The sequence below is a fragment of the Anabrus simplex genome, chromosome 3 (assembly GCF_040414725.1).
Source record: "Anabrus simplex isolate iqAnaSimp1 chromosome 3, ASM4041472v1, whole genome shotgun sequence".
In the NCBI taxonomy this organism is placed as follows: Eukaryota; Metazoa; Arthropoda; class Insecta; order Orthoptera; family Tettigoniidae; genus Anabrus; species Anabrus simplex.
Window position 1 is genome coordinate 33,976,941 of NC_090267.1, and position 23,873 is coordinate 34,000,813.

The 23,873-nt window shown below is 37.6% G+C and overlaps 1 protein-coding gene across 1 annotated transcript in view; it reads right to left on the reverse strand.

Annotated features, from left to right (window-relative positions):
* Ube3a (ubiquitin protein ligase E3A) overlaps positions 1 to 22,890 on the reverse strand; it is a 111,700-nt gene extending 88,810 nt beyond the window's left edge. Inside the window, exons 1-4 of the mRNA XM_067142511.2 lie at positions 22,658 to 22,890; positions 22,328 to 22,511; positions 11,027 to 11,294; positions 1,010 to 1,785 (exon numbers count right to left, since the gene is read on the reverse strand). Of these exons, the coding sequence (XP_066998612.1) occupies positions 1,010 to 1,785; positions 11,027 to 11,294; positions 22,328 to 22,511; positions 22,658 to 22,707 (1,278 nt within the window). The 5' untranslated portion in view covers positions 22,708 to 22,890. The remainder of the gene's footprint in view (positions 1 to 1,009; positions 1,786 to 11,026; positions 11,295 to 22,327; positions 22,512 to 22,657) is intronic.
* Positions 22,891 to 23,873: the final 983 nt, after the last annotated feature.

Genomic DNA, 23,873 nt, shown 5'->3' on the forward strand with positions numbered 1-23,873 from the left:
TTATATAACTTAATATGTTCTCTTCTCTTATCAAATATATTTATAATATGGTATGTTCAATTATTTTACTTTATCTCTAAAAATATTGTCATGATAATCGAATTTTTATATTGTGGCTTTCTGTAAGCAGTTCTTATATCGGCCTATTTCGGTATTGTTCACAAACAAGGAAATCTGTTGGCTGTGTGTTTCACATGTATTTCAAAGTACAGAATAAGTTTTTGGGTATTACCCCTTTTAAGAAGTTTCCTGCTTAAGAAGTTTTTTTTTTGCAGTCCCTTGAAAAACTTCTTAACAGAGTTTCACTGTATTTTATATTCTCATAATACACACACAATATTATGATTAGCAATTATCACAACGTGATGTTCCAGTTAATATCGAGAGAGAGAGAGAAAGAGAGAGAGAGAGAGAATGAGTGTGTGTAACTGACCCTTCACTTGCACAGAGCAGTTCTCTCCTGTTGCAACGCGCAACAGATTGTGTTACCCAGTGAGCCTCCACATATCATACATACATACATACATACATACATGATATGAGGGCCTGGCCTTTCCCAAGGTCTCAATACTAGCAATGATGATCGTTGTCAAGTTCTGTGTTGTGTTGTTCCATATCCATTCCACCCTAATACTTTGAGCTACAGGACACCTTTCAATTCCTAGCCCAAAAATAGTTACAATGCTAATACACAGACACCTACACCCCAAAACCTAGGATAACAAAGAACAAACAAATTCATGAAGCCTTCTGTCAGGTAGCCACTACCTTCTAAAATACGCAATGACATCAGACAGGATGAAAGCAGTTTTGTACAAAAGTTAATATGACAAAAAAATACTATCACCCTGGCAATGCTGATGACTTCATCACTCACAGTTACATAAGAAGACCCCTCTCAGCCACAAGTTTTATTTTCTTCCCCCTCAGTAATCAGTGATCACACGACACAAACATGCAAATGGCTACTAGCAACAGATAACACACATAAATAAACTGAATACCTTACCTTCATGAGTTTTGTAGGAGCTGTAATATGATCTTCATCTTGCACACAGTAATCTCTTGTGAAGTGACCTGATATAACTTTTAATGTGATTAACTGTTGCAAGGTCTCTAATAGTGGTTTGAGGCGAGGTTTACAATGTCTTGCCAAGATACGGGCCAGCCGTGCTTGCAGATTAAGAGGCAAATGTGATGCTGCTTTACACACTTTTGGTAAGGCCAACTCCAGGTACTCAGAAGAACCTAACATGGGCATCTCCAGCACGATAACAAACACATTGAGGATGTCTTCAGGGTTCTTCCAACTTGTAACGCCAAACACTGTCAAGTCTAAATCCACACCACTCGAGAGTGTTAATAACGCATGGACAAGGGCACTCTCATACACATTACCAGGCACTTCTAAAAGTGCTTTGTATGACCGCCTCAATGACGGGATATCGACACTAATATCATCTGGAGCACTAGGCTTATAGCTATTACATCCCTCAGAACAATCTGCCTTGTCTGTAGCTTCCTGGCTGTCCTCGTCCTTATCCAGATCACCTTCGAGCGTTCTCACATCTTCTTTCTTCAGATTTTTTAAGTCTTTTGGGGCTTTATCTAACATTGCATCAATGGGGGAATCTGGATGTTGCTTAAGAAAGCTCTGACTGAGGGACACTGAACTTGAGTACACTTCTCCCAGAGTACGGATTAATAGTGAATACGAATTCTCCCTTTTGCATGTTTCAAGAATTTTGAGAAGTTTCTCTTCCGTTAGGAAAGGAACCTGTTTACCTAAAATTGACAAAACAATGGCATTACTTTCAACACGAATTACATACATACATACATACAGAAAATCACTTATTTTTTAAAAGGTATGCGTGTTCAAAAATATATGTTTTGGTAACAGGAAGGGAATATCCATCAAAAACAGGAAAGACATCGACGATGGTAGCAAGATACGAAGATGAAGTGTTAATCTCTCTGCTGTTTCCACTGCCCGCACAAGCAAAATGTGTTTATACTATCCTCTTTTTTTACCTTCCTGTCTTTGAGAATATTGTGATTAATACCAAATTACATAACATCTTACATTAGTTTTTAACCATGTTACTACAGCTCCGAAAATAAGAGACAATAGAATCACACAAAAAACAAAATACTAAGGAAATAATATGAAAATAAAGGAAAGTTCATAAAACCGATGATCACATGAGAAAAGAGGATAAAATTGGCTGATATAAATATAGTAAATTCACCATAAATTGAATCAGAACTGCCTTCATAAAGATCAGCAGTCTTGCAGATTGAAGACAGGAAGCATAACAGAAAAAGAATACAAGTGAGGTAATCAAAAAGTAGTGTGAAGTACAGTACAGTATTAGTATTGTGTAGCCACACTGCTGAAATAAAACTTAGTAGAACAGCGTGTTGTCAAACATTTCTAAGATTTCCATTATGTAGTCTATATCTGCAGTTTTAGACCAGGTCTGTCCAGACTTTGTGCACCAGGCATGCAACTCAAGTCCTACAGTGCGCCAAGCCCCCGTCGAATTGCTTGCGGTCACCTGGTACCACATGTAGAACAACTCCACAAAACAGCAATCGAGTGCGCTTGTGGAAGTTTCAAAATTATACATTTCTACTCCTCGCTCTTTCGAGTTGTACACTAAATTACATAAAATCAACTTCAAGATCCATATCACACTTTAACAGATTCACAACTAGCCTAAGTAGTTTTCATTTTCCACTTTGTCGATGCATTAGTTGCTTAAGGCAACTTACTATTTAAAAGTGGTACACGTTTCATATTTTAGTAACATCTTCAGCCACATAACAACACTGTTTAATGAAAAATTCATATATCTCTAAAAGCATTGATACTTTGTCAATAAATGAATTTTTCATCTAAACAGTGTAATTATGTGGCTGAAGATGTTACTAAAATATGAAACATGTACCACTTTTAACTAATAAGTTGCCTTAAGCAACTAATGTATCGACATGGTAGAAAATAAAAAAGACTTAGTTGTGAATTCTACACTAAATGTTGAAATTCTAAATTAAACACAAAGCATTCACATACTACATACAGGAAGCAATTATTGATTTTTTTTAAATAATCTCTTTTAGTGGGTGCTTACATATTGTGTTTATTTACATATATACACTAGTGTGTTTCATACTTTAATTTATTACTGCCAATATTTTATTTACAACTCTATTTATATCAGAAACAAGGTTGTCGTAATAGATGCTAGCAACCTGGGCTTTATGAGCTTTAAAAAAAGGTAAATACTTTCACATATGTAAGAAGAACTGAACCTGGACAAAAATTTCACCACCTCCTTTTGAAATCTCTTGACACATTTGTAAAGAAATTTGCTGTAAAACTCCTGCAAAGTAGAACAACATTTTTTTCAGCACAGTACTGTACTGTAGTACCATGAGTTTCAATTATCATCTAATTAATAAATCAGTAGACTTGAGCTCTGCAAAGTCATTAAATCATATGGAAAATCCCTCTTTTAATCTCTGAATAACTTCCCTACTTTTGATTATGCTCACCATTGCCAAGAAAACTTCTTTAAATTAAAAATGGCAAGGTCACAGAGATATTTTGCATATCCACTATATGGAATGTAGAAATTAGCCACCTCCCATTCTTAATTAAATATTGATGTCTTTCTGCATCCCTGTTTCTTTTCAAGATTTGCCATAGTTGAAATGCTACCATCAAGCAAACACATTTCATCCTATCACAAGCACTGAACAACTGAGAGGTAAGCAAAGTAGAGGGAGAGAGTTAGAACAAGTTGTACAACTCTCATGCCAGTGCACTGTCTGGCACACGACTGGTGTGTCAAGCCAGGAGTGCTGTTTGGAAACCTCTGCTTTAGAAAACTAGTACAGATGTAGAATAAAATTACTGTATATTAAAATCTTTAAACAATAACCAGCAAGGGTTTCATCTTCAATTGTAATCATTTCAAAAAGTAAATATTTATCTGATTTAGTGAGTAAAGTTTTATTTAAATATGTTATCAACACTGAAAGAACAACGAAACGATTTAGAATCCCTTCCATGCAGAAATAAGATGTTACAAAAAATGTCAATGTTTATGGACTTGAAACTAGGATACAAGAGACAAACATTTTGATCGTTTCCTATATCCTACAAGAAGTTATTAAACAACTATATTTTGAAAGTAAATATCAAACGAACATATAACAATCATTCTAAAGAATTATTTGATTAAAATAAATCAAGTATTTATGTTTGAATGTCTAGCAAAGAGTGGAACAGGATTGTGATCATTTACTTTTCAGTTCAATGCAAATTTTAAATGTTGAAAGAAAGTGGAAAATCTTATAAATATGCCACAGAGACAGTAATAAATCCAAACCATGCATTCAGACTACTACAAAATGGTCATACTTGTTACTGTCAGTGTATCAGACAATTGTGTACATGAATATATTGAGACACTGTATCTAGAAAACCAAAACTAAGATGAAGGTACATCACCTCTCCTCCGTTCCTTTAATGAATCAGAAAGATTGTATATTGTTGTCATGATGGAGACAACAGCAGAGTGCTAGAGGCACTGTCACCAGTCCAAGCACCTACTAAGTGAACGAACTTTCCCTTGTTCACATATAAATAGCACCAGTAGTTTTAGAACAACTGTTGACTGCCCACCAAAACACTGACTATTACTAAGAGGTCATTACATGTCCTTACCCTTCCCACATCTCCCACTCTATACAAAATCTATAAAAATAGATTTCATCTTCCATTGTGATAAACTTCATTAGTAGCCAAAAATGTTCAGGGTCTATGATCCAAGGAACTGAAGAGTGAGTGAATGAATTAATTATATCAGTCTGCCCTATAAATCAATCACATAGTGAAGCAATTTCATTATGGTTTCTTTGCCAACAGATTAAGTGAAGAGTCATCATCTAAAATTTTGTAACAGAAAAAATGACTAGTATAACAAATATTTAACCCAACTTATAATCTTACATTTTCATTGAGAAAAAAATGTTTTGTTTCAATTCAGAAAGTCAACGGGTCATTTATATAATTAAATCTGTGGGACTATAATTCTAGCTATTTGACAGTTACAATCACAACCCTCACCACCTGCAAAAGTTGGACAGTATTTATTGTGCCTAATATAAAAATAACAACATACTTCTGCATAAACACTGTGGACTTAAAAAAGTTTATTCCACCTATATTCTGGAAGACAATTTTTTCATTTTTTAAACACTGGTCGCAAACAATTCCTGAATCTTCGCCATAATGACAACATACCTCTTGATTTCCGTGGGGGGGGATGCATTTAACACCCAGGAATGTTGTCCTGATGAGAGAGAATTCCATGAGAAAAGTTTCCCCATCCTATTTTTTTTATTGCAATCACAACGTTTAGTAATTAATATTACATAATACTGGCTTCTAATTGTTTGGTCACCATCCAGTTAACAAACAATGAAAATTCCTTCAGCATCCTGAACCACTGAAGTCACAATCTAGTCCACTAAAGCTAGACTCCAAATCTTTAAGGTGTTCAAGATGCCACCATTATATGACTTCAAGGCATACTCAAGACCTAAGGTTCATCTCCTATTACTTGAAGGAATCTTGTAAATCCATCAATGTGAACAGCTTCCAGTCTGACTTATCTATTGATAAACACTTCTCCAAATACCCTTTCTGCCGTTAATTTACTATCATCCAGTTTCTCCTAAATCTTCAACACTCGTTCATTTAATTCAGCCATATGTAGCATGCTCTTCATATAAATCTCTTTCCTTTTATTTTCATACTGAACATCCTTCTTGGTATTATTTCTTCATTCTCTTCAATTCTCCATACTACTTTAATCTGATTTGTATACTCTATTCTGTATGTATTCTTCTAATTCCCTCACTTGAAAAGAAATATAAATAAATAATGCAATTTCAATTTTGAAAGAATTGTTACATCTACTAAATGATCAAATCACAAGACAGTACCAATATTTCACTAAGTGCACACAGTTTGTTGTTGTTTTTTTGCTTTACGTCATACCAACACAGATAGGTCTTATGGCGATGATGGGGTAGGATAGGCTTAGGAATTGGAAGGAAGCAGCCGTGGCCTTCATTAAGGTACAGCCCCGGCATTTGCCTGGTGTGAAAATGGGAAACCACAGAAAACCATTTTCAGGGCTGCCGACAGTGGGGCTTGAACCCACTATCTCCCGATTACTGGATACTGGCCGCACTTAAGCGACTGCAGCTATCGAGCTTGGCGCACACAGTTTATGGCTGACCAGAGCCATTTGCATCTTCACAACTTTTACATCCATATTCCTGAGCTCAATTATTTATGATTTCAAATGAAGGGACATCACCCCCAAGTGAGCTAACTTTACCTTTATTAATGTTTCAGATGATAAACTTTTCTAGTGCTAATTCAATGAGTGAAGTTTTGTTTTCTTAAAACTTGAGCAAAATTTCTAATTCTACCTAATAACCCACTGAATATTACAAGTATAATAAGAGATTTAATATTTTGACAGAGAAACTATATAAAATTTGTTTCAAAACAAAGTACAGATCAAGGCCTAATGTCACAGCAGTACATCCTATTCAAATATCAGTTGATTCCGAAGTTGGCACTTGGTTGGGATTCCACCATGAAACGGAAAAGGGGAAAAATTTTTTATGGAGGATACAATGAAAAATAAGGAGCCAAGTCTACTACAAGAAAAGACAAAAGCTGCCTACTGCCAGAATTCTTACATTTATTCTTGGTGCAGGCAAAAGTAAAATCGCTTACAGTACAAGATTGTGATAGTATGGAAAGAATTGGATGGTTCTGCATAATAGCAGTCAGTGCTTGCCAGGCACTTCTCACAGGGTCATATAAATGGCAAATTTGCTTATTTTTTAACATTTGTTTTAAAAAGCAAGCAAGTGGATTCTCAGCTCCCAAATTACTCTTCAGAGAAAAAATTCCAATATGCCATTGCACAATTAGTGCTTCAATTTATGGGTTCATGAATTACGCAGATCTGCACCACATCTCCACAGCAAACACGAATTCATCACTGAAGGCTATATATTCCCATATTTGCCTGGTGTGAAAATGAGAATCAACGGAAAACCATCTTCAGGGCTGCAGACAGTGGGGTTCGAACCCACTATCTCCCGAATGCAAGAACACATCTGCGCATCCCTAACCATATGGCCAACTCGCTTCGTGCCTAATTGCTTCTTGAGCATGTTCCCGATAAAGTTTGGCAGTAGAAGTAGGAACGTCTTCTCTATGACCAGCTTCTGTTGCCGAAAAGCTAGTCTTCACTAGCGCCAACATGGTTGACCTACGATCCACAAGCTCTGCCATTATAGGAATTATGGTTGTAAACACAGTATGGGGGGCTACATACCAACATGCAAGGATATCAGATTTTATACATAAAATGAGTAAAAAATGGACAAGGAAAATAGAATGATTACGATTAACTTTAAGCAATTTAACTAGCAACAAGAATAGGTTCATACTGAAAGGGCCTCAGTAACATTTTGGCAAAAATGAGTTATTGTCATATTCATACTCCTTGGGACTAACCTAATGTGCTACAACGAAAGGACCTCAGTCCCGTCCTCATAGAGCGGAGGAATCGACGAATCGTTTCGTAACTCCACGGAGAAAGGACCTGAGTACGAGACTGAGGCCCTTTCTATGTAGGCCTTTGACAACACTGAGAACAGTTGTTAAGCGTATTTACTTCATGCTATCCATAATCTCATAGGCAACGAGTGAGCGGATTATTGCTGTTTGTCATGCATTGTTGTGAAGTGAAAATAGACTATTGCTTAGCAATGGAAGAATGTGGTATTGAGTCCAAAACGAGACAGAAATGTATCATCTTGGGAAAAAAAAAAACACATCAAGTGTGCAAGAGAGAAAGGTGAATCATATGTAAATTATAAGGGCACGGTAGTCCCAGCAAAGGAAAAAAGTAAATAGCTACTTGTTCCTCAAACAGTATAATATGGTCATCGCCAGGTTTTTCTGAGTTTACTATGTGTGCACATACAGGTTACCATACATGTATAGAAACAGAAACACATTCAACCATAAACAAGCTTTTGCAACACTTCCATAAAATGTGATAAGTTACTTCAATAATTAAACTAATATTGTTTTATTTTCCTCATTCCCTGTAGCTGCAAGAGGAAGAACTGTTGTTCTGCAGTTGGAGATGATCAGAAGGAATTTCCCACCCCACTTTCATGGCTGCTTTGTTACATACCTGAAGAGTACAAACAATTTTATGATTAACTATGTGCACGGCCAGTGGACAAAAATCAAAATGACTAGCGTTTTTCCTCAAAGACTCAAAATGATAAATGTTGACATGTTCGACAACTAGGAATTTTAAAGACCCTGTAAATATTGGAACAAGTTACTGACAACATTATGTAATGAGGTCTGTATTAACCTGTAATATCTGAAAATACGTGGCATTTTATTTACTTTTGTATTACCATAACTGCCAATGTCTATGGCCTAGCACTTGTGAATCTAGGTGGTATTTCTGTATATTGCAACAGAAACATAGACAAAAATTAATAAACGTCAACATACATCATGTCATGCCGAAAGGACTTCAGTCCATTGTCATTATTTCATCACGTTAATGTATGAATGACAAGTAAGGTTATGAAATAATAATAAACTTAATGGCAGCTATGATACTGGATAGTTTTTAAATATTAAATAGACATTGTAAGAGAATGAAACAGCTTGTTCTTTTTTTTACTTGAAAGTAACTCAACTGGACTGAGGCCCTTTCAGTGTGGACCAATTATGAGGTGAATGGCAAATGACTTGTATTTCTTAACTTACCAGATTAATAACAGCTAATATGAACTTTAATTCCTTACATTCCATTACCCAAAATAATCAAATAACATTAGCCATACAGCTGAACTTTCCAGGTGCTGAGCTAGTTAGTTCAGGCAATAAAGCAGTGGCCTTCTGAGCTCAAGTTGGCATGCTTGATCCCAGCTCAGTCCAGTGGTATTTAAAGGTGCACAAATACATCGGACTCAAGTCAGTTATTTAGCAACATGTTAAAATACTTCTGCAAGACAACATTCCGACACCTCAGAGTCTCCGAAAACCATAACAGCAGTTAGTGGGGCATAAAACCAATAATATTATGATCTTTCCTGGAGCACGTAAACCATACTCGATGGACTCCCACAAGTGCAGATATGGCTACAAGGAACTTTTACAATACCAAGCACTCATTCTTTTTTTATTCTTTTTGAGCAACTGCACATGAAACTAAGTCATAACAGAGAGATAGAAACAAGAAAGGAACATAGGATAGTGTGGGAAGAGGGAGCAACAGAAATAGGAGACAATGACAAACACGAAAACATCTCCTCGCCTTCATACACTGCCGTAGGCTCTCTCTTCAGCAATCCCAGTTCAACATCCATCTCTTCTCAGCCCCCGATGAGCTTGTTTCTACTTCCCAGCCTCATCCTTCGTCGTAGCCTGAGTAGGAAAGCAACAGATAGGGAATCTGCCACCTGGGCGACTGTCCTAAATGCAGATCAGTACTGATTGATTGATTGATTGATTGAAGAGATAGATGTTGAAGAACTGGGATTGCTAGGGAGAGAGCCTACGGCAGTGTATGAAAATGTTGAGATTGTCCTTGTCCTCTTGTGTTTTCTTGTTTGACCTTGTCTCCTTTTCTGTTGCTATGTGTTTCTCTCTTGTTCCTCTCTTACTACTAGATCTGACACTTGCTTGTTCTTTTCCAATACTTGTACATGTAACTTACCTTCTTGTTTTCTGTTTTTTTTTATTTTTTATTTAGAAAGTCAGTACATGATTTCGTATACAAGAAATACATCAGATTTGCAATGAAAATAATCTTCAGTTAACAGCAATGAAGATGGTTAGCTCCGTACTTGGTGAAATGATTTATGACCTCACTCTACAGTAAATATACATAAATCATGAGCAAGCAGCTTGTTGTTTCGTGTGACTGTTGAAATCGTGATCATGGCCACAGGCCCACCAGTTTTTGGAATCTGAATCACATGGGCACGATATTTCATTTTAAAAATCGCACATGTATTGGCCAGGATTTGAACCGCACCAGCCTTGGTGAGAAGCTAGTGACCATACCACTCGTCTATCCCCCCTCCCCCCCAAACAATAAATCTTAAGAAAAATAAGAAGGACTTTGCTAATGTAACTTAAGTTAGAGAATTGTTCCATTTATATTAAATCCAAAAGCAGTTTTGAGGCTAGTTCCATTTTCCAGGAGTACCACAATATATATTCAATGTTCAAGTTAAAAGGGACCCTTCCAATGCTGTCTTTTACAAACACTTTACCCTCGATAAAAGTTGGCTACTCGGGGAGCCTCTACATAAAAATTAATCTGCAGTTGATAACAATGACAGGAGTGTAATAACCCAATGACCATCACAATAATGTATTCTTGACAATTGTCCTCAATTATTTTTGATCAATTCTTTAGTTCAGTATTTGTTTACTTCCATTTCAACGTAAGATAGGATCTACTGTATAACAAAACACACTGACATAGAAAAAAATGAGATTTTTTCATTCATAGTGTTCACTATTATTTATTTATTTAGCGTATGATGCTACAGTTGACAATCGACTTGTGTACATGTTCTTGACACAAAAAATATACAATCGTCGATACGTTTAACCTTAACCCTACACGTGTCCTCTGGGTGGTGTTAATAGAGCAGTAACAACGAGATGCCGCCGTACTGCCCTACTGGGCCTCACGGCTATGACAATCAAGAAATCAACTTAAATAATTCTTGGTGTTAAAAACGCATGAAAATTTTGCAACGCGAAACTAATTCAGTTGCTGATTTCAACAACTATGCTTCAACTCTGACTTGGTTTCATGCAACTTCAAGCAATAAAAAATTAATTAAATTTAAAATTAAATATACAGCTTACCTTGTGGAGAAGCAGAAGAGGGTTGACTGCTATCAATTTCAGATTTTGGAAAACTTGTACATGTTTTGCTAGAAGTTGTAACTGCTTCAGCCCCTTTCGATGCTTCAGGACTTGAACTATTTGTTGATATTCCAAACTCATTATTTTTTCCTCTTATATCTGACTGTGTCCTGGCAACTTTAGTGCGCTGTGTATCACACAGTCTAGCCTCCTGGGAAAATAACTGAATGGCCTGGGCTGCAGCTTGATTTGGAGTCAAGTTTTTAACCTATAAATCAAAATGAAAAGGTATTTATATTTCCCAACGTAGTGCAAAGTATGGTTTGTGAAGTTGCAAATGTTCTTTCATGCAGTCATAGGTATCAATGCAATCTTAATATATTTTGATAAAATCTTCATGCAATTTTAAGTTTCTAGAGCCAATAGATATTTCCTGCTAGTGGTAGCAACAAGTATGGTATGAATGGGCAAAATTACATACATACAAGCAAACTGTACCACCCATTCAGAAAGGGGGGTAGCAGCCTTTCGGAAGTTGCAAGGGCGGCAGTCTAGATGATTGACTGATATGGCCTTGTAATAATACTTAACATGGCTTAGCTGTGTTGATACTGCTACATGGCTGAAAACAATCGGAAACTACAGCCGTAACTAACTCCCGAGAACATCCAGCTCTCTCTGTATGAATGATGGAATGATGTACTGATGATGGCTTCCTCCCGGGTAAAATATTCCGGAGTAAACTAGTCCCCAATTCGGATTTCCGGGTGGGGATTACACGAGAGGGGGTGAGCATCAGGAAGATGGATACCGACATTCTGCAAGTCGGAGCGTGGAATGTTAGAAGTTTGAATCGTTTTGGTAGATTAGAGAAAATGAAAAGGGAGACGGATAGACTAAAGTTAGATGTAATTGGTACAAGTGAAGTACGTTGGCAGGAAGAACAGGATTTTTGGTCAGGCGACTACCGAATTATCAACACAAAATCAAACAGAGGAAATGCAGGAGTTGGTTTAATAATGAATAAGAAAATAGGGCAGCGGGTAAGCTACTACGACCAGCATAGTGAAAGAATTATTTTCTCTTGAGTTTTTGTTTGTTTTAATGTTGTCAATCTTATGTTAATTTTAAGGACACTTCCTCTTAAGCATTACTTTGTCAATTTTATATATTTTTCATCTAAACAGTGTTATGTGGCTGAAGATGTTGATAAAATACGAAACATGTACCACTTTTAACCATTAAATTGCCTTAAGCAATCATTGTATCGACTAGGTGGAAAATAATAAATACTTAATTGTGAATCTATTAAAGTGCGATACGGACCATGAAACTGATTTTATGTAATAAGCAGTTGTGTCGAGACGAATTAACACTAGTACTACCTAGCGGTCAACACTTGGTACTTCATCTGTTACAGTGAAGGCCATTTCTTTCTGGTTTTGACTCAATTAATAATTAATTTATAACTCTCAGGTTCTTCAGTCTTTTGAAACTAATTTATAAATAAAATAAAATGTAGAAAATACCTGAAAAAGAAAACGAATAATAGATTATACCTGAAAATGTTTTTTTCTTTCAGGTATAATCCGTTGTTATATGTTCTAGATTAATAGGAGCCGAGAACCTAACTGCCACAGACCACATAGTGTTAAACTAATACTCTCATACATACACCAAATGAGGTCCAACCCTTATGCCTTGCTTCTTTCAGCTATATACTGTAACTAGAACTAACGGTCCACCACACCAACTTACCACCAGGATTCAGAAGAGATGCATTACAAACGAAGCCTAAGTCACAATTAAAATATTATAATCTGCTCTGTACAAATACCAAAACTTTACTAGCAGGTATTCATATTTAGGGAGGAGAAAATCATGCATAAATTACGTGGAATGTTACCTTAAGTAGCAGAGAAGCCAAAGACCCACCGACCTATCCCGAGAAGTATTCTTACTAATATAGAAAAATTAAAACTGAGACCAAGTCAATCGGTGAAATTCGACCATTTTCTATGTTCCTACTGAATGGAGAGCAGATTGTTATTGTCTCGAATAGAGCTTGCATCCTGTCACATAACATGATACCGCAAAGTTTGAATATGGTGTGCCATGGTGTGTGCCGGATGCAACTGCAGTTTCCGTAATATTAATACATTAAGTACAAAACGAATGAAATTCACACTGTTTAGTGATTCATGGGTTAATTAAGCAACTGAATCATGATGATTGATTGATGTTTGTTGTTTAAAGGGGCCTAACATCGAGGTCATCGGCCCCTAATAGTACGAAATGAGACGGAATGAAATGACAACTTTAAAATCCAAAATCCTCCACTGTCCAGAATTCAAAGTGTGAGGACGAAGAATGAATGGATGAATGGACCCACAGTGCCTCACATGCACAGAAGCTGGCACAAAACAATAGTATTACTGACCAAGGGACTGCTTCTAGAGCACGATAAAGAATCGATTATGCTTATAGTCGCAACGGGTCCAAAATCCAGGTCATCGGCCCCTCATAATGGTATTTATCCCTAGGAAAGTAGAACCATGCTATGTGTCATGTTGCGGTACTAATCAAAAGTAGCGGAGATTCGCATTCTACACATTATGGTACTATTCACACACATGTAACACAGACCTATGGTGTTTCGCACATTGTGGTGCTTTTTACAGGCAACGCAAACCTATGGCGGTCCTCACATAAGTGGACTAACCACTGGAACTCGTACTATCCTGTGGAATTCCTTACAGAGTGAGAACTGAGCATAGGTAAGGCAGAACCATGGTGTCGCTCATATCGGGGTACGAATCACAGGTACTGTAGGACCCACCTCCTGATTCACACACTGTCGCTACTAATCATAAACCTATTGCGTACCTAACATGGTGCTCCTACACGCAAGTAAATGTAACTCATGGTGTTTCCTGCGTGATGGTACTAATTGCAAGTAGTCTCATAGTTCTAATTGGATCAATCCTTGGTCGCCCCTTATAGTCGCCTCTTACGACAGGCAGGGGATACCGTGGGTGTATTCTTCACCTGCGTCCCCCACCCACAGGGGGTAGCAATTGAATCATTGCAGAGTTTGTGGCAGAAATCTTGAAGTTAAATCGTGTGCCAGAAACGGGCCAGCTAGTTCAAGCGCTCGGCCAATGAGGGTATATTTTTGACATAAGGCCAAAAGAAAAACCATTTCATTGGCTACTTAGCAGAAATTAGTGCTACCCATGCGAAGAACGGATCCACGGATGTCCTACTAGCAGTGGACATATTGTATTCCCCCGTCATAGTGGGCAAGTCAGTGTTTAATTAATTCAAGTTTTGTTCACTGTCAAACATAGAATGTGGTGATCTCATGTTCCTGTCACTAGCCAATGGTCAAACCTATCCAGACCAATGGCGTTTTCACTAGCCAATACTGTCACAGGGCATACTAGAGGCCTGTGTGCTGCTCCATGCCTCTAAACCCCTTTGCTTGGCCCCAGACCAATGGTCTAACCTATCCAGACCAATGGTCTTGTCACTAGCCATATCTATGTGAGCAACCTTGTGTAACATCTTATGATGTTGTACAAGCCACGCCATGTTGGATTCTTAACCTCTCCTTTGCACCCCCATTAATTAAGTTTTACTTACCAACGTTGAAAACACAGCAAAACTATGTCCATTCCGCAATGTTCTTTTTATATTTTTTATAAACGTATGGCCTCAGCTACTGTGTGCAGACATTTCAATCTGACGCCATCTGGCTGTCAGCTCGTCAATTTCGAGTTCCGTTTTACTCTAGGCCTACTAGATGGCAGACCGAGTAAACTGAAACTCTCCTGGGCATCTTTGGCTGAGATTTAATGAATTTTGTTGGGTAAACACCAAATGTGTTGAGCCCTTATTGAAGTGCTCCAGTCATCTATTCAAACGTATAAAGAAGATTTTATTTTAAGTCTCAGTTATGGCAGGAATCATCTACATTCAGCAGCACGTCGCAATTTCTACAGGAAGCTTGAAGCCCAGGTCTGTTTGCTCGCCAGCTAAATTTAGGAGGCGACCCGGCGAAAGGTTAGAGGAGCTGGAAATATACGTTTGAAGCAAGCATCACGAGCATGATGTGCTGGACCAATGATACGATAGCATCACCGTCGTTTTGGCTAGGCATTGATTGGTCTATGCGAGTGATGGCCCTGATCTAGGATACAACAGCGTATGAGATGAGGAATTAATAAAAGCGATTAGCGCGTGGACTAGCTACCCCTATTATTCGGTGAGATTCTGTGCAGGTAACATTGAGAGAAGTATTATTTACGCAAGTGCTGGTCAGAACTTATGTTTCCTGATTGTGTGGGGACTTGAACTTTGGTTTAAGATACTCAGTCTGCAATTCAATTATTCAGGATGTTAAACTTTTAAGAATGGCTTTTATTTCTCGATCTCCTGAGGGAAGAACAGTTTTCAGTTAGTCATTCAATGTTTAGTAGCTTGCCGGTGTAAACAAATTTTACAAGGACAACAAATTCGGTAATTTCCAGTACTGCATTTAAATGGGAAATGTTTGATCTAGTTACGGGCTAGATAAGAGAGGAGTTGTTCCGCGCCTGAATGGAACTGGTTTTTTCACGGTCAGTGGAAAGTACCTGGCCGTAGTATTCTAGTAACTGGCTGGTTTAATCTTGACCCAGTTTTTTACATCATGGACGAGGGGATGTTTTAAGAATAACATCCAGAAGCAGCGGCGGAGACTATGAGATCACCACTAAAACGCCAGGAGGATGGAGACCCAAGGGCTGACCCAGTTCTTTACTGAAGGCACCAATTCTGATATGGCTGGCGGCGATAAGTCAACGAAATAGGTAAGTACAGAATTGTCAATGTAATTATGTGAGTGTGAACGTGTTTTAATGTTGCAAAAGGGGATAGTTAGTTTAATATTTAATTTCAGTAAGTTTAGCTTTTGTTTGGAAGGACTACGTCCATAAAATGAAAATGTTAGGAAGCTTATTAATGTAAATATAATTGTAACGTAAATGTGGACCGATTGCACAAGGTCGCAGCTTGCCTTTCATTTTATTCAGATTTTTTTTTTTTTACTGAATGGTTAGCGTCACTTCATTTACGAGTCAGTTTCTTATTTTAACCTCATTTATTTTGATTTGTTTTCCTTTGATGTTTGAGACACGGTGTACAACGAGGGGTTTAAATGTAAATAAGGATTCAAATTAAAGTCAGGAAGGACTAGATTAAAGTATTCTTAATGGGAGCTCAAAGTGCACGAAAACATGCTGTCACGTTTTCTGGGATTTCTGGAGTTTGGATCCACAAACTTTGACAGAGCCATCTTCATGACTATTTTAATATCAAGATGAGTGTAAATTAGAGTTTGATTCACGAGTTCCACGAACGCAGTTTCGTATTTCAAGTTCCGAATATTAGAATCAATTTTTCTGTAAAATTTTTTTATTATTATTATTATTATTATTATTATTATTATTATTATTATTATTACAAGCAGTTTCCCACTGGCTCCGCTCACAATGTACGAAGTATGGCGTTCGTTACTATTCTCACGGATGCATTTGCAAAGTTTCGAGTTAATGAAATAAAGCACATGATCTGCTGTGGTAATAGAATGTAAGCTAATATTATGTTAACAAAACACAAAAAAATTCATCACACAAAGAAACTGAATTAAACGTTCCTTGGAACAACACCGCGCCGAACTGTTAACTTTTCTCAGAATCTACCAATTTAAGTAGTTATTGCCTCAAAGAAAGCGCTTCATCCACTGAGTGTTTTTAGACCACAACAAATTGTGTACCTCAATTAAAATGAAAGATATGATTGCTTCAATGAGAAAAAATGTTGAAGAAATGAGACGACAAATTGAATGTGCACTCATAACTTTCCTCAGAATCAACCAATATGAATAGTTAAGAGCTGAAATGATAGAGCTTGATCTACTGAGTGTTCTTAGGCCAAAACAAACTCTGTATCTCAATTAGAACCAAAGATATGATTGCTTCAAAGAGACAAAAAATTGAAAAATCAAATAATTTGAGGAAGGCGGAAGTTAAGTGATTTATAGTACCTGATGACAGATCAGTGCATGAATACCCTTCAGTTTAAAAAAAAATGAAGGAAATCAACCGGATAGAATGGCAGGACTGACTGACTTTAGTTTTCATAAATTTTTTAATATATAGATTATTATTATTATTCATGCAAGTTTCTTATGTTGTGAGGACAAGATATTTCAGTAACTTTCAGATGTTCAGACATGATCGATTGTCTATGTGGCAGTTCCTTAGTTTCAGATTATGATATTATAGAGGTGGCCACTGTATTATTCAGGTTTAACTGTACGAGTACGAGTGCTTTGATTTGTGACTAGCGCGGTCTTTTTTCTTTTCATGCACGAGCGAATGTTAGACGACGTCATTTCATATACTTATTCAGTTTTGGCAACTTTAGAACAAGTGATATGGCTTAGTGTAATTTTGAGTAAGAGGACGTGTTCCTCGTTTGACAGGCCTGCAGTTTCTTGTTTGTGTGACTTGCCCTGGGTAGACTGTTGAGCAGCGTCTGTTAAGGGTTGGACCCTGTGTGTTTTTTTATATTTGTTGATTTATTTTGGGAGATTGAATCTCCACTTTGAGTCATTCCGCCGTGTGTTGGTGAGGGTAATATGTTTGTCTACCGAGGAGAGATTTATTTTAGCACCCTATACTTCGTGATTTTATTGATTTTTTGTCCATGTCACTACGGTTGTTGCAGTAGACGAGGTTTTTATATTGCAACGTTTAATATAGATTTTGCTTTGTGATATAACCGCACTGAGGAATATTTTTGTGTCATGTAAACTATTTCAGGAACCAACGTTGAATTATGTGTTGAAAGTTAAAGCCTACTCTGTTATTTTTATGAATTTGCGACAGGTAATTTATTTCAGGAATCCACGTTGATTTGTGCGTGTCGTTATAAAGTCCACCAGTTGATTGATTTTGTATCATGTAATTTATTTCAGGAACCTACGTTGAATAGAATGTGTTGCTTAAAGTCTAAAATTATGTTTCCTTATATTTTCCATCGAGGCTTTGAGTGAATGCGAGTTGCGTGAATGCCGCATGCCTTCTTGATGAGCTCTGGAAAATATGACATCATGCTTTTTAGTTTTTGTGTATATTTGCCATTTATGTGATTTTGTAGTGTGTGGTTCCGATCCACTGTATTTTGCTGTGATGATTCAGGGTGTATATTTGTGCGTAGGATGTTTTACCACTCAACGTGTTATATATTGTACAGTTAGATCAGTTCCCGTCTCCCCTTTGCGCATTAAATCATGCCTTTTCTTAAGGTTAGGGACCCCCACTGCAATGTTAAGTATGCAGGAAAGGGAAATGTACTCATCTACAGTTCAAAGTGTTAACAAAAAGTAATGCCAGGAGCGTGGTGTGAGCACACAAGCCCAAGGTGTAAAATTAATGAAACTTCAAGATTTGTTAAGCATGTATGTCGGCATACATTGTATATTTGTAATATATTTTTGATTCTCAAGATGGACTTTATCAAACTGAAAGAAAAATTCTGAGTCATGTAAAAATTTGGATTTGATACTTTTTGCTATTTTTTCTTGTTCATTTTAATAAACAGATTTTCCTCCAAAAACTGACCTCATGCTTCGCCTTACTTTATTCATAGCTTTTAGTAGACCTCAACGTGTCCATATTAGTTATATGTTCCCCGTCAAAATCCAGGGTGTATGTATTTTTAGGGCATTTTTTTTATCATAGTTCAAACTGAGCATCCCTGGGAGTGGCTCAATAGTCTGGGGCAAATTACCTAAAAATGGAGACAGTGTCACCAGAGATCTTTTACATGTCGACATTGTACAACATGGAGTGTCGAATGGACATTTTTCTGCCCTTCAAAAATCCGACTACCTCTGCCGGGTTTGAACCCGCTATCTTGGGATCCGGAGGTCGACACTCTACCACCGATCCACAGAGGCAATGTTAGTAACAAGAGGCAACACTGTGTGGCACACGCAAAGCAACTGTCCTTTGTTTAATACTTGGATTTCCACCAATAGCACTGAGGTAAGTAGAGGTGAGTAGATAGCACTGCTGCCAACTGTTGGTTGCTGGATATGGCCATCCTTTTATTTTCTTGCCGTGAGGACAGTACGCGCCGCAGCGAAAGGAAAGAGCCTGTCGAAGGGAGTGCTCTCAGAGATTGGCCTGGATATGCAAAAATATGTTAAAGCTAATAAATGACCTTTATTTCTTGCCGTAAGCCATGAGATTAAAGGAGGAGAAAGTGTAAGGTTACCATCCGATGCCATGACATTTTCAAACTTTGCAGGCCTCTTTAGTCTTTTTCCTTTTGCAGCGGTTGATAACGTCGGCCAATGCCCGTGATCCATGGCAAAAGCAATGGATAATGGTGCCTGGACCACTACCTTAGGTTATAAAAGTAAATATACTTCTAGGGGCGGGTAGGGTGGAATCTGGCAAGTGTAATGAACACTTCTCTCCTCCAGAATCAGCACTGAATCCAGCAGCACTGAAACCAACATATTATGAAATAATCCTTGTGGAGTGGACTCTATATTTTTACCGAAAACATTAACTGTCCCCATAACGAGCACAATGACAACTGTCTAGGATTTCATATATAAGAAAGTATCAAAAAAGGATCTGTCCTCTGCATTCAAGTGAACCATAATGCCACTGCTAACTATCCTACGACTATTCTGGTGTGATTCGTAAATGTTTACCCTTAGTATCACTTTGGGTAGGTATCCATTAATCAACAGTTTTACCATTTAAACTCATTTAATTATTTTCCACAGTCAGTTCCATTAGCAACGGCAGATATCACACAAATAATGACGGACTCCCCTAAGACTACTCTAATAATGTACGCTGATGACATGGCTCTGGGATTGAGCTTAAAGGCAGAACTACAGTCGACAGTGATGAAGTTAGAAGCTTGGGCTTCAGATAAATTTGAAATTAACCAGGAAAAGACAGTACAGATGGTGTTCAGAAAAGGTGGCAAGGCGGCCAAGGACGACACTATATCATTAAATAATAAACCACTAGAAATAGTCAAGAAATTCAAATACGTGGGCATCACGTTCCAAACGAGCATGACATCCTTCAATAACCACGTCATAGACAGAACGACAGCAGACATCAGAGCCATTCACAATATCAAGAATATATCTATGCTATCCCTTAACAAAGCGATGACTTTATTCAAGACCACAATAACCCCAATTGTCACATACGGAATCGCAATAATATGGGACAACCTGACAATCGGTGACTTGGAAAGGATAGAAAGAGTCAAAGCAAGGTTCCCGAAGAAGGCCCTAGGAGTAGGTAAACTGGCACCCTCCAGACTTGTTCAACTGACACGGGAAACCTACTTCATTGAGAATCTACAACTCAATCTACCACTGCCATCTACCGGCCCATTCCAAGAGCTTCCGAAAAAACTTCTTAAGAAACGCGCGGAAACAGACGCCGAATTCTATGGAAATGACGCCATGATCGATCGAAACTGGACCAAACAACTTCAAGAGCAAAGACATGTCATAAGATACGCAATACATGGCTTCCACCACAAAATATGCGCAAAGACAAATTCCACAACCCAACAGATGACTCTGTTTGTACACTGCGTAAGGAAAAGTGCGACCGCTACCATCTGCTAAAGTGCAAAACAGAATAAAAACTAACAGAATACAGCAAAATGTAAATTGGCAGAACAAACAAACTTAGTGCTCCTTATATAAGCATAATTTTACCACACATGCACAAATGAAAACATATGTAAGGAGATAATCAAGTAGATATAAACAAAATCAGTTTTACAGTAAAATCCACTGTACACTAAATGTGTGACCAGACAAGACAAACACATCCCTTCAGACTTAGAAAAATAATCACTAACCAGCTCGTGAGAGTTCATGTATAAAGCTGATTCTTTCTAGACGGACTGAATGAGTTACACTATTTAAGAAAGTTATGAAGTAATTGAATTAACAAGTTATTAATAACATTATATTTTTTTGTCTCACTAACTATTTTTTATGATTTCTGGAGATGCCAAGGTGCCAGAATTTTGTCCCACCGTTCTTTTATGTGCCAGTTAATCTACTGACACAAGGCCAATATATTTCAGCACCTTCAAATATCACCGGACCGAGCCAGGATCGAACCTGCCAACTTGAGCTCAGAACACCAGCACTCTACCGTCTGAGCTACTCGGTCAAGCAAGTGTTTACATTGTATGGAATGAGGAAAAATAACTCAAGAACCATACCAATTATGTACCCACTATTTTCTCACCTGTGACCAAAATAGTCTTAAATTTAAATCCTTTAATTCATATCCATCCAGATTCAGCTCTCTGTATTCCACTCACAGTTGTTTCATCTTAATAGGCACTTGAATATAATCATGTACAAAATGAAATGCAATTTGCTGCAGCCCTACATCATGGACAGTTAGAGTTTCATTCGTTTAGTTATGCTGAGCATAAACTACTTGCAACTTAGGATAGATCTGCAACCGTTGCATGTGAAATCTGAACCAGAGATATGCGACTTATCATTTCAAAAATCCCACGTGCATTGGCCGGGATTTTCACACACACACTCCTAGATTTGAGTATTGCTCACCTTTTCATTGTTTCTCTGACTCGCGTCACGTGAATAGTGCATGCCAGTACGGTAAAAAGTTTTTAAAACTATGGATCAAGGTTGGAGTGAGGATTGAGGTGAGAAACCAGTGACAATGTCACTCAGCTATTACGCCTTTCAAATGTAGGTCGATAAACAGAATTGTTACAACCTATTTTTTATGCCAGTATAGAAGCGATGCAAGATTCACAGAGAATGATGAAATCTCCTTTTTATAAACATCTACTACTAACTACCAAACCCAACAAAACATTTCATAATGATGGAATGACGAATATCTTTAACCGTGGAACATGGATGCAAGAGTTGGACTACCTTAAGTAAACATAGATTTATCGTCAATTCTACTGCAATGCTTGCAAGTGAATAATAATAAAAATAATAATGAAGACCAAATTTCTATAAAGAATAAATATATTTAATTCAAACAAAGCAAAAATTCCGTAACATGTAACAGTCTTCAATGTCACTACTACATTTCCAGTTTCTGAAGGTAATGACTCAGATGACAGCTCATGTTCCCAGGAATGAATGAATATGGACCTGAATAACATGCGCCGTATAACCTCAAAATTTGAAATTAGACTTACTTTTCCACTAGATGCACAAAATTCATTATCACAATTGGAATTTCCACAGCCGTCTATGAGCTGGTAAAAGTACCGTTCAATTAATTTCTTTGCAGCTGCTCTCTTCATTGTATCGTTTTCTGCTGATAAATTGCTAGGTGATGAAGGTGAGAGCTCTGGCGACGATAAAGCAGTGGCGGAAGCACTGGAAGGTAAACATTATTGTCTAATAGCTTGAAATAAACAATGCATTCATCTGCTTAACAGCTCGTGAAACCATAAAATGTACCAACTGTATCTATGACTATAATTTTCAAGTCATTCTTGTAATAAACAAACGAAGGATATTACCTTGAGGCTTCACCGTCCCCTGTTCGATACGCCTTGTCCTTTGGGTTCATAGAATATTGGTACTTTCTCTGTCCGATAACAATTTAACAATATCAGCGACAAACTGTGTGAAGTGCCCAATACGAGAAAAAAACCAATATACGTACTGTATTCATCAGCACCACAACAAATATTAATTTAGATACAGGTCTGCAAATGTAATTGATCGATACGTTTTGCCAGGTGCGAGCAGAATGAACACAGAGGATATAGCTACTTTAGTGAATAGTAATGTTGGCTGACCTGGTTGTGGAGTTTCCTCGATCAAAACCCTCGATACAGTTTTTAATGCTCGATACTAGAATACAAATGACTGCCAGATTATGATTCTCAAATGTTTCTGGAGACATCCTGGATCCTTGAGACATCGTGAATGTTCAAAGATGTTCACAAAGATATACCAACAGAATAGGCAGTATTTAATAGCAAAATAATTATTGTAATTAGTCACTGATCTGCATTTATCGCTGTCGCCCAGGAGGCATATTACCGATCAATTATTTACCTCGTCTTTTCTTAATAAGGCGTTCTCAGATCATTAGGTTAGGTTAGGTTAGGTTAGGTGGGGCGGGGGGGAGGGAGGGGTGCTGTTCGCTACTGCACTTTCGTGGTAATTTGGCATTATGTCGCTCCTACAACTTTCTCGCCCAATCGTATACATGTTCAGCATTGTATTTAAACTATTCATTGTCATAGATTTTGAACTGCCGAAAGCTACGATTGAGTGATTTGTAATTACTTGCAGGGGGAAAAAAAAATCTTCCATCGATTTATTGTATCATATTCTTAGTTCATCTTCCCCGTTGACTTTCCTTGATTAACTCTTGTTCTCTTCTGACTTGTACAGGTTTCACCTAGGCCTACTTGTCTAGATGTTTATCTTCTTCAATTTGCACTAGTCAGTGGAACTAGCCTACTTGTGCAAGCCTCTTCTGTTTCACTTGTTTCTGTTCAAGTTACCATTGTTAACAGTTTTATTTGGGCCTAGTTTTGACTAGAGATGAGATTAATCTTCCTTCATTCGGCCAACAGTGTTACAAACTTTGGGCTGGGAAAAATTGTGAGACCGAGCTCGATAGCTGCAGTCGCTTAAGTGCGGCCAGTATCCAGTATTCGGGAGATAGTGGGTTCGAACCCCACTGTCGGCAGCCCTGAAGATGGTCTTCTGTGGTTCCCA